The following is a 12730-nucleotide window of genomic DNA, read 5'->3' as shown; positions in this document are numbered from 1 at the left end:
AGTGATGATATCTTATCATGATATCATTGCTCAAAAGACACCAGTTAGCACTGAGAACATAGAATCAATATGGAATAATAGAATTGGAAAAGACCTCAGAGGCCTTCAAGTTGAACCTAGCTGAAGCCTCCAATGATGGAACACCCACAACTTCTGAAGGCAAAGTATTTCACTGTAGGATTGTTCTAACTGTCAGGACATTTCTCCTTAGTTCCAGGCTGTTTCTCTCCTTGATTGGTTTCCAACCATTGTTTCTTGTCTTACCTTTTGGTGCTTTGGAAAATAGGCTGCAGCACAGAGCCTAACGCATCACAGAGTCTAATGCAAGTGTCTATGTGGCATCATTCAAATCATGATGCATCCATTATCATTGGCGACCCTTTGCCCACGCCAAGTAACTCACTGCGGATTGATGACAGTCTTCCCCAAAAGGGTGATCTGCTTTCTGAACTTCACAGGATTTGGGGGAAGGGAGATCAAGGGTAGTTTCAGCAGTGCAGCTGTGAGAAAAGGGACAGAATCCAATTAATATCATTCACAAAGTAGAGAATAAAATACTCAGTTGGAAAGCTACAACTGATTTACATTTAACTAATTAACTGTGCCGGGAACAAATAGTTGTATTCAAAATGTAAATTTATTTATACTGACTGAGGAAACAGTGAATGCTTTATCTCTCTCTCTCTCCTATACAGGTTATTTAAACAAGGTACCTCTGGTGATATTACTAATTGAAATTATGGTAATTTGAAAAAGGTAAGCTCCTTAAGATAGAATGGTAATAAACTAACTCATATTCTCTTCCTCTATTATTCATGGATATTTTATTTATCCCGAGAAAAAAGAAAATCTTCCGCTCCATCATCACAAAGTGCTCCCTAAATCATGGAGATGTCATGTAAATTTTCTCATCCATAAATTATGAGCAAATAGTGTACCAAGACCCAAGGCATGGAAGATTGGGGGTAAGAGAGAGGAACCACTCAGATTAGAACCACAGAAATAATATGAATGCTTAGTTAATATTCAGTTTTTACATTAGATTTAGATTTTTAAAAATTATTATTTTTGTAAATAACTCAAGGCACCAAGCTTACCTAATATTGGTTCCTCCTCCTACTTCCCCACAACAATCACCCTGAGAGTAACTGGTGCCCAGGTGGCTTTCATGCCTAAGGTGGGACTCGAATTCCCATTTCCCTAGTTTCTAGCCCGTGGCCTTAACTTCTACACCGAACTGCCTCAATTCATATTCATATTTACTATTTCAATAAATATTGAAGAGCCTTTCCAGTTATTAGAAGTGTATCCTTTACTGATTTATTAAGTGGATTCGGACATATTGTTTCTTTTTACAAACATCTTTGGAATAAGAATATATTTTTTTAAAAAATACAGTATTTTTTATTCCATGTCAAATAGCTCCATGCTATTGTAGAGTGATGCCCTCTATTTATTTCTATAGAATATTTTAATAATTTTCATGCAGATCTTTAGACATGGAGTATTTACAATGTACCCTAAAATATTGCCAACACTAAATCATATACATGTAGTCCTTGACTTATGACCACAACGGAGTCCAAAATTTCTGTTCCTAAGCAAGACAGTTAAGTGATTTTGTAACTTTTTTTTGCCACAGTTGTTAAGCGAATTACGCAGCCTGTTAGGGCTCCAACAAATCACCCCCATTCAAAGCAAAAGTCTCTAGCCGCACCTCAGAAAAAGTAAATTGGTTTATTAGCCAGTACTAATAAACCAGCCAGTACTACATCATATCACACATTTCCCCCTTGACGCTGGTCTTTCCCCCACCCCCTGGATGTGACTTCTCCAATAGGACACATCCGTCTTCAAGAGTCATCCATCATGCTCTCCAATAACCTTCTTATGCTCCGACAACTTTGGGCTGCTGAGTTGATATCTAGGCATTTCAAGAATGCCTTGTTTTCCCCCACTCCCTTTTTCTGGCAGCTAAAAAGACCAAAGGAGTATCTTTTTAGTTGACACAGCCCTTAAGTGAATCCGGCTTCCCCACTGGCTTTGCCTGTTGGAAGCCAGCTTGGAAGATTACAAATGGTGATCACAGGATCCCCAGGACAGTGCAACTGTCATAAAATACCTGCCAAGCACACGGATTTTGATCATGTGACCATGGGGATGTTGCAAAAGTTGTTAATGTTCTAAAATTGATCATAAGTCACTCTTTTCAATGTGGTTGTTAACTTCGGATGGTCACTAAACGAATGACTGCAAGTCAAGAACTACCTGTGGGATTTTTAAAAAGGATTTGATGGAAGTCAAGGTTCCACTGCAAAGAATACTTATGTTATTTACAGAAGGTCCATAAAAGCCGTAGGTACTATCATTGTACTAGAATTGCACAAAATAAAGCCATGTTAAAGCAGTCTACACAAGGCAGAAAAACACACCATATTCTTTCTAATTTTACAATTTAGTGTACAAAATATTTTACAATCCTTCTACAGAATCATAGGTCCTTGGAAGGGGTCCTTGGAGGTCTTCTAGTCCAATCCTCTGTCCAAAGTGAGAGTCCTTATATCATCCTGCACAAATGGATGTCCAATCTTTCCTTGAAAGCCTTCAGTGATGGAGCACCCACAATGCTGGGAGGCAAGCTATTCCACTGATTAATTTAAATTAATATAAGTATAGATATATCTGCAACTCACTTGGGGACTGCTGGGAGCAGATATAGGCATATTTAAAACTACCTAAATAATTAATCGGGACTAGCTCAGATCTTTTTCCATTTCAAAGGATCTACTACAGACGTGAGTCTATGTCATTCGTTACTATTTTTGACAGCATTTTGCATGAAACTTATAATTTTGGAGTACTACCTCCAACAAGCAGAAGAGTAGAACCAAAAGACACTTGAAAGGTAAAGATCTTCACAAAGCAAGGAAAGGAAAACATGTGGCATACATATGCCCCCAATTAGCTGAATCTGGCACATAAAATGGTGTGTCGCTCATGGAAACCTGATTAGCCTTTTAATAAATTGGATTTGGAAGAAAGACCTCTTTTTTTTTACATCTTAATTGCTTAGAAAGAGGCATAGGAGGCACTGTTTCTTGAGATAATAAAAGTATCTGCCCTTTCAAATTGCAAACATAATCTCCAGTTGTGCCTAGAAATAAGAGGGCTACCAATGAAGTCACCTAGTATATTTAGCCAACAGAGGACTTGTGTCCTAGAAGGTTATCCAATGTTCTACCATAGAAGTAGGCAACACTTTCCACTAAAGCTCCAAAAACTTTTATTACTGAAGATGATGATTCCTGAAGACCAGAGCATTTTACGAAGCTTCTGGTAGACCATTATAGCATGTGCAGACAAATAAAGAATACCCAAGAAAGGAAGTGTTTTTAAATGATAGGCCATCCAATCAACTAATGAATGATATAGGAAACTTTTCTGCATTTTGAATAAATCTATTGCTTCTGCATATATACTTCCAGCCAACTGTTTTTCATCTATTCTCTCATCTTCTATTAGATCACCAAATGTTGTAACTGAACAAGGAAATTGATGACTTCGGGATGACAAAAAAAATGAATCAGGTTAGAACACTACCTGGCGTGGGATCAGTTTAGGAAGGTTCTAACTGGAGAAAAAAAAGCTGGGGTGATTATAAATGAACCAATATAAGCCTTTTATAATACCAAAGCATTGCAAGTGTCTTTTATATAGCAGAAAACATGGCTCCCAAAAACCTGTTTTATCTCTCAAATCTGTGCTAGATTTTGTTTTTTGATGTAGCAGTCTACCCCTGTCCTTTATTTATTTATATAATCTTCTGCAGTCATTTCTCTCCCAGCCAGATTTTCCCCTGGAAGCACATTTCTGTCTAAGTGGCTCAACATTTAAAAGTACTTTATTTCTTGTGCATTCTTCATCCATCTGCCATTACCAAGGTGGTCCAGCAAATGCTTTTAAATGCTCTTGATTTCATGCATTATCGTCCCTGGGCAATATGATCAGTAGCAAGAATTCATCAGAACTCTGCTCCAAAGCTATACAGACTGGGCATTTCTATAACTGAGAATGTCCACCATTTTCCATCCCACTTTCTTTGTAATCATAAAATAAGTGGCTATTTTGACCTTTTTGGTGTAGCAAAGCCATGTTGCTTGAGTCCAAAAAACTTTTTGCCTAAACTCTTTCTTTTCAACCATCTTCCTGATTACCCTAATATATCTTTCCTCATTCCCTTGTATATGTGAGAGTACATATAGGTACACTGAGGGATATAATAAAACTCTGCTTCTCTGCCCACTTATTGAGATTCATTCCAGCTTTCATCATTCTCTTTTAAAAATAATTTTTATTGAAGCATTTAATGGCTAGTCTAGTGAAGAGAAGGACCAAGGGTGACATGATAGCAGTATTCAATATTTGAAGGATTGTCACAGAGAAGAGGGGGACAACCTGTTTTCCAAAATACCCGTAGGCCAGATAAGGAATAATAAATAGATGGAAACCAATCAAGGAAAGTTTTAACCTAGAAATAAGAAGAAATTTTCTGACAGTGAGAACAATCAACTAAGGGAACCAGGTTATGGGTGCTTAATTACTGGAAGCTTTCAAGTAAAGACTGGACAGCCACTTGTCAAAAAATGCTATAAGGTCTCCTGCTTGAGCAGGAAGTTGATTAGATGACTTACAAGGTCCTTCCAAATTTGTTATTTTAAGTCTAACAATGCTAAAATAGGAAATAAGAAACAAAAAAGAAAAAAAAACAAGCACAACAAACAATGTTTAAAAAAGCGACTCCCAGTCTTGCAAAAATGAAGGCAAATTTAATATTTTCCTCTACTCGTTGCAGAATACCTTTTGCAACCAGACTTGAAATTCCAGACCTAGAAAACCTAGAACTACACCGCCTTCGGTCCGATCTAAGTATAGTACATAAAATTATATATTGCAATGTCCTACCTGTCAATGAATACTTCAGTTTCAACCATAACAATACAAGAGCACACAATAGATACAAACTCAAGGTAAACCGCACCAAACTTGATTGCAGGAAATACAACTTCAGCAACAGAGTGGTCAATGTCTGGAATACTCTACCTGACTCTGTGGTTTCTTCCCCAAACCCCCAAAACTTTAACCTTAGACTGTCTACTATTGACCTCACCCCTTTCCTAAGAGGTCTGTAGGGGGTGTGCATAAGCACACCAACGTGCCTACCATCGCTGTCCTATTGTTTCTTTTTATTTTTCTTATATGTATCCATTTCATGTATTCATAACTATGTTTATACTTATACCTGTTATCTTATAATCGCTTGACAAATAAATAAATAAAAAATAAATATATAACGCTCTTCTTCCCATACTTTCTCTACTCCCCATTCTTTTCCAAGTCTTGCCTGAAGAATTTACATTGGTTAGCTTAGATCTTTCCCATTTGGCTATGCTCCAGATTTGGTGGCTATAATTCACTCCAAGTATTTGTAAAACTCAGAACACTTTCAACCAGTATGCAAACAAGATGAACTGCAACTGATTCAAAAATTATTGAGAATTATTTAGCTTATACAGTAGCTTATTCAGTTTTAAAACACAAACAAATAATCCCCTCAATCATGCTCTTTACTATTTATTGATAGTAAATAGCAAATCATGCTCTTTGCCATTCAACATTTCATGAAGAGAATCTATCAACTGAATTCTATGAGAAATTTTCTGTGATGATAAATGTGATGTGTTACTCAGAACAAAACTATTTACCACTGTATAAAAAATTATTGGGAACCCCATTAAAAATTTTTTTCAAAAAAATAAAGAGTATTACATATCATATATATCATATTACATATCATATATATCATATTACATAGCATATATATCATACGTAATACTAATTGCAATTTTGAATCAAGATACTTAAAAATGCCAAATAAGCCACGATTGTCTTCACACAATCACTAAACCAAAATATAATTTGTTTTATTTTGGGAAAGCACAATATATGAATTCAGCCATTTTGGTTTGTATACCATGACGATGGCTTAGGATTATGTATGGAATAGACCATGGTTTTAGCAAACCATCTTTTAAAATGCAAAATACAAGAGTGAAGCCTGAGAATGTAATTCCCAAATCTAGCAACAATCTAGCTGCTTCAGTATTACCTCCACTTTTATAGCCTTGAACTGTAAATTATAAAATTGAGTCAGGATTATCTCAGAATTTAGCTGTTGCTATCCCAGCAATATAGAAGTGGAGATAATTGTAAACTGCTGGGATAGCAACAGCTAAATTCTTAGATAATCCTGACTCAATTTTATAATTTAAACAGAAAAACTGCATTTTGCTTTACGCACACTTTTGCCCCAAATATGCACATTTGCCAATTCAGTACTAATGTCCATGCATCATCTAGTATTGAATCATTGTCCCAAATTTTCAAAAGGGAGCCTGTAAGATTATTTTATATGGCTGACAGTAATCTAGATATCACTCTGAATGCCCCATGTTTAAGAAAGAAACTGATCTCTTGCATATTCAAGTAGAATAAGCAAGCTATCAGACTGAGCAAGGGACACTGGCTAATTTTCAGAATAAGACTGGCCTTTTATTGGCTCTCCTGGGACCCCCAGCATCTCTTCCTCCAATCAATTTGGGAGGTTTCAGGAAAGTTTTTAAACTTTGCCTTGCCATGTTATCCAGACCCACAAAAATACAGTTAACTGTAACACTGGTTAAGAGTAATAAACCCAGATCATATTCCTCTTGGCATTTTTATCCCTCCACCTCATGCCACAGAGACCCCTGCATTATATGCAACATAGGTCATGAGCATTAATAGGACATACTCATGTAATACATTTCAGTTATTTCAATGTGCTCAAATAAATAAACAAACAAACAAATAACACATCGAGGAAAAATCTAATCCCACCTTTACTCTTTCCCCTCAGTTATGAGGGAAATCTTTCCTGCATCAAATAAAGATTGAGGTTCACAAACTGCTAACTGTTATGTATATTAACGAAGAATGCTAAGCCAAAAGCTGAGGTTTACACATCATGCCAAACTAAAGCCAAGCCTCTTTGTGGTTTGGCATGAAGTATGAATTAAGCCATAGCAATACGGTACAAAATTATCATAGAAGCACAACTTGAAACTGTTTCTTTGAAACAAAAACTTTGTTCTATAGTATAAATCCACACGACACCAGCCTTGCTTCTTGGGTTGAAGTTATATGATTATCTCAGAAGAAACTTTCCGAAAGTCTAGAAGGATGTTATCTAGGACAACAATGTTCACACTAGTCGAAACCTATCTATCTCATCTCAACAGTATACAAATATAAAAAAGTATTAGAAATTACTAAGTTCCCTCGGATTTAACTTTCCTCAGGATCTCTAACAAAAATGATTACCTCTTTTTAATGAGGTCCAGAGCAGTACCTATAAATTCATCCTTTATTTTCTGAAACTTAGCTCCATAACTGGAAATATCGGTTGCTTCTAACAGCAGCGGGCAGCAAGATGACGGAGTTTCAGGCACCAGCGATTGTCCAGTACAATGGAGGGCTTCCCTGACATTTTTTGCATCCAATCCTTGCTTTTCTCCTCCCTCAATATCTTTCTTGCTCTCCTTCCTAAATGCCGCAGCAGGTTGCAACGGTGATCTTGGAACTGGGCTAGAACAGATGGGAACTGGCACGGTTTCTGATGCTGGGATTTCGGAAATCTTATCCCTGGCCGTAGGGATATTTATTAGGCAGAAACTTCTGTCCCATGTGGATGAATTTTCTTCACAGCCAACAAACCTGGAAGCATTCTGGCTGTTTTCATGAAACACCTCGTCATCGTCATCTATGGCTGAAACCACTCCTTTAACATGATCTTGATTTTGACTTCCGTTTTCCTCCGACAGTTGGGTTCCTTCCGTTTTATCCTTCACAATTTCACCACTGCCATTGAGAAAAAGGGCTCCCTTGCTTCTCATCCTCTTGAACTCTTCAAAGGTTGGAATGTAGAGCCTCTCTTTGCAATCAGCTTTTTTGCTCTCTTCTGGAGTCGTTTTGCTGTCTCCACTCCCTCCCTCTCCATTTAACGATCCCATAGTTTGGGATTTGATCACTTTCTGACTATCACGGGCGCAATGCAAGGTCAAGTTGGGGGAACTGTTCTGCCGCCTGATCTGCAACCTTCTCTGGGCTTCTTGCTTGATGTCTTCTGGGCTGGTTAGCCTGCTGTAGAAGCAGGGCCGTTGCCTCTCCAATGCCATCCATGGGGCATGAGCAAGAGTGGCATGTTGCACAAATATGGTGCAACAGTTAGAGGAGCAACCGTTCTTATATTGCTGGCAAGCCCAGCATTGAGAACATTCCCTTGCAACCAAATCATTCAACGAAGGCTGAGCTCCGTGGGGCTTGCAAATCTCAGGAGCTTTACTGCTGTGAATTCTAAGTTTTTCTTTCAGGATTTTTTTGGCATCCCCACTTATGGAGGAAAGAAACCACGGAGGCACTTTGGCACAAGAGGAAATGGCTATATCTTGGGTTGGAGGGATCCCTTGTTCTGATGGGAGGGAGTAGTGTTGGTAAGGTTCAGGCGAACTGGGAGTTAGGGAATCTTCCATGGAAGAATGGGCTGGGCCTTTGCAATGAAAGACAAGTTTATTGTCTACATTTCCACAGTGAGGACGGCAGTGCGGATCAGCTACCGTGGCCCAGTGTAGATTCTCCATGCTCTGATACAGATCTGTTCCTGCATTATTGCCTCTTTTATTTATGGGATTAAAGTCTCCAGTGAAAACACGAGGGTCCATGTTCTTTAAGGGATGCGCGTTGCTAATTGAGAACTCCTTGAAGCCATGTTGCACATACAGCTGATTGTTCTGGCAGCTCAAAATTACCCGAGAGTGTTCCTGCCTCTCATCAATGCTGATGTATGTCATAGCAAATCGACATGGGTGACTGGACAGACGGATGATTTGAGAAGGGAGAGGGCGAAAGGATGAATGGGCTGTCAGGCTTTTCAGTTGATGTTCAGAGGTCTTGGCCACAGACAGCAGAAGGCTGTTATCTGGGTACTCGCGTTAAAGAACAGGTAATTGTCCAGAGCCATGACTTCAAGTCTTCCAGCAGAAGAGAAACCTGATCAAACAAAGGAGGGAAAAAAAGGAAGTTACAGAAAAAGGTTGCTATTCAGAGACAAACTGTGCAGTCATTAAATATGCAGCCAATTATCACAGTGTCAGACATAATCCAAAAGTCAAAGAATGGAACCAATTGAGCAAGCTCACAAGAATTCAAAAATTCCTGGTAAGTCATTCTTTACCAGAAGCATTAGAAATTCTAACAAAAGAATTCCAGAGAATTCCAAGGACAGTTGAGCTGTAACAGCAAGAAGCCTTTTTGCAAAAATAATATTTAAATTCTTTTTGCGCTATTCTTCTTGCTTGCTCTTTATAATGGGGGTGTTTAGTCTGCCTTTTATTAGAAACTGGGTCCAGTTGTCACATGATTTTTATTTTGGAAATGATCAGGTTTTCTATTATGTTGCTTTTCACTGGCTGTTCAAGAATTATCATACGAAGAGCACTCCAAATTTCTGCTTTGCAACTGTACTTTTTAATACTAATCTGAAGTCTTAATAGACAGTGGAACAAATGATCATAGAAACAACAGGGCAGTTTAAGTGATAAGCACTTTATATTGGCAGCAATACAAATTGTCATCTGCTCTAACCCAATATATTCTTTGTAGGTGACAAAGTAGTGCAAGTATGATGGATAATGATAATTATAGGTATTCCTTATGACTTTGAGTATTGTTCATCATCAAATGATCAAATTATTTAGTGCTCAAGCAACGTAACAATAATGCACAAATGGAATATTAAAATAACATGACTGAACTGTCTAGAGCAAGGGTCTTCAAACTTGGCAAGTTTAAGACTTGTGGACTTCGAATCCCAGAATTCCTGAGCTAACATGACTGGAGGAGGAATTCTGGGAGTTGAAGTCCACAAGTCTTAAAGCTGTCAAGTTTGAAGAGCCCTGGTCTAGAGGTAATTCTCAACTTTCAACCACAGTTGAGCAAATGTATTGGGAAACCCATGTTCCGTACATCTCCAAAAGAAGCGAGTTTTTCAGTGAAGGTAACATCATTAGAAGCTCCTTATTTTGGGAATGTTTGCCTTTGTATCATTTCTTTTTCTTTCTCTCATTTAAGGGAATGAGAGAATGCTATTTTTGTAATAAAAAAATATCAAACCACTAGTCCTTGAAACAGTATGCTGTTTGAATCAAATTTGCCTTCCCATCACTATTACTGGGTAGCATAACCATAACTTTTGAGAAGAGAGCAATGATATTTTGGAAGGAAATCTGCAATGGCAAGGGAAGAAGATAGACTGACTTTCTTTCTTTCTTTCTTTCTTTCTTTCTTTCTTTCTTTCTTTCTTTCTTTCTTTCTTTCTTTCTTTCTTTCTTTCTTTCTTTCTTTCTTTCCTCTTTATATACAATAAGTGCATAGTGACCAGTGTACTATCTGAGTCAATTTGTTTACATAACAATATTAAACTCCTAGTTTCTACCTCTATTATCCAACAATTGATAGAACAAATCCTAAATTTGAAGATAGTAGACTTCTGAGGCTTCCCCTCCATGCAAAGCTAGAAAATGCTACCAAAGGGAGATAGTAGGAAAAATCAGAAGGCAGGAAGTACATCCATTTCTCCTGTCCTCCTCTCTTGAGAGAAACCAAATTTGGAAAGACTAGACCTGTCAGTGCCCCTTCCTCAACAATGGAGGAAAGGTTATAGAGGGGGCCCGATGGCTATAGGTGAAGAATAGAATGGAACTGACCCTCAATGCCACTTCTTTCCAGCCCACTTGATAAGTTGTAGCTCAATAAGGGCACTATCTTCAAGCCCAGAGTTACTCCACTAACACGCATTAAAAAAAAATAGAGATGATTCTATTTTCTGGCACTTATAGCAATACTTTAATATGTAATCTCAGTAACATTAATCCATTCATACTAGATCAGTAGTAGTGAACCTATACCATTTCAGCTTGGTCAACTGGCTGTGTGTGTGTGCGTGTGTGTGTGTTAGTAAAATGTGTAAGAATTTTGATTAGACTAGTAAAATCTAATGCAAGGTAAACTTAAACAGACACAGGAGAACAGAAAGAAATAAAGATGACAATAAAAAAGGGGAAGAAACAAAAAGAATATAATAAAAAGAAAAGAAATACATAAATTTCCAACCTTCATCACAAGTATACATAAATTTAGCAACTCTTCATTCCCTCTAAGATTGTAAACACTCATTCCATATCCCATCACTTTCTTATCAACAAATCCATAAAACATATCATGGCCAATTGTAGTTCAAGAACATCTTGAGAGACTCAAGTTCCCTACTACTACCTTAGACTGTGGTGCAAAAATCTTGGCACATTTAAGTATCCTATTGTACAACATAATTAAAAAACATAGATACCAAATGTAAACATTACATTTCAAGCACAATGTTATAACTAGTAGAATCACTACATTACACTAGGTTTGATGTGTACATACCGATATTATTTTATTTATTTATTTATTTTTTATTCATTTGATTTGTCAATCGCTTACAAGGTAATAGATATAAGTATATACATGAGTAAGAATACAGGAAATAAGTACGAATAAATGGGGACAATAGGACAGGGACAGTAGGCACGATGGTGCACTTATGCATGCCCCTTATGTACAAGGTATCTATGTATTATGTATTATGTATTATGCATTATTATTATTATTATTATTATTATTATTATGTACAAGGGTATCTATTCCTCTGCATAAAAGTATTCTTGGGTAAACTAAGAATCATTGCCACTTTAGACTTACTGGAGTCACTCTTCAGAATTAACCGGAAAAGCACTGCTGACCAAATATAATGTGTGGAAATAATGTGCTCAAGCTTTTTCAAGATGTTTCTGTAATCAGTCTATCACCTCATCTAATCATCATCCCCATCTGGAACGGCATATTTTTCCAACACTTGGTTTTATTCATACTTTAATTATTTTTCCTGTCCTATTTGGGGAAGATCACAGGTAGTGGCGAAGACGGATTTCTTGTGTGATCAAAGGTTAAAACATGTTGTGCTGTGAAGGAGTGAATAAAGAACAGCATGAGAGCAGATTTAGCAAAGATTGGTGATGATTCAGTTCAGAACAGCAAAATCCCAGAAATGATGCAAAAGGAAGGAAATGGGCATTGGTAGAAGTTACCCTGAATGCCCTTTCTATCTATGCTGCGAGAGAGCCCAGGATGGGTTGACTCCTTCCTATGACGTCATTTAGCTGAGTCTGTACTAAGATATAAAAGCCAGCCCCCAGAAGAGACCCCAGCTTTGGCAAAGATACTTGACAGACTGAATGGTGTCTCTGAAAGCACAAATGAATACAGAAATATGACTTTTCCTCTCCGGACGAATCAAGGGAGGAGCTGGGCTCTCTCGCAGCATAGATAGAAAGTGCGTTCAGGGTAACTTCTACCAATGCCCATTCTCTTCCATGCTGCATCGAGAGCCCAGGATAGGACATACCAAACCTTGCATGTCCATGGGCGGGTCCTCGTCTGGCTCATCAGACCAACTGTTAAATCACTCATTGAAGCACCCGTCTGCCGAAGGTTGCAATTGCCGAGGCAAAGACATCCTGACGGTAGTATCTGATGA

General features: G+C 37.8%; 1 protein-coding gene across 1 annotated transcript in view; it reads right to left on the bottom strand.

The window, feature by feature from the left end:
- The window catches only part of LOC113441203 (uncharacterized), a 91317-nt gene that overhangs the window by 12058 nt on the left and 66529 nt on the right, over window positions 1–12730 (bottom strand). Inside the window, exons 2-3 of the mRNA XM_026708083.2 lie at window positions 7420–9144; window positions 404–500 (exon numbers count right to left, since the gene is read on the bottom strand). Coding sequence (XP_026563868.2) covers window positions 404–500; window positions 7420–8945 — 1623 coding nt within the window. The 5' untranslated portion in view covers window positions 8946–9144. The remainder of the gene's footprint in view (window positions 1–403; window positions 501–7419; window positions 9145–12730) is intronic.

This window comes from Pseudonaja textilis, chromosome 1, assembly GCF_049901715.1.
Source record: "Pseudonaja textilis isolate UNSWEBS1 chromosome 1, rPseTex1.2, whole genome shotgun sequence".
Classification (NCBI taxonomy): domain Eukaryota; kingdom Metazoa; phylum Chordata; class Lepidosauria; order Squamata; family Elapidae; genus Pseudonaja; species Pseudonaja textilis.
The sequence above is the reverse complement of the archived record's forward strand: the minus strand, read 5'-3'. Positions and strand labels throughout refer to the sequence as shown.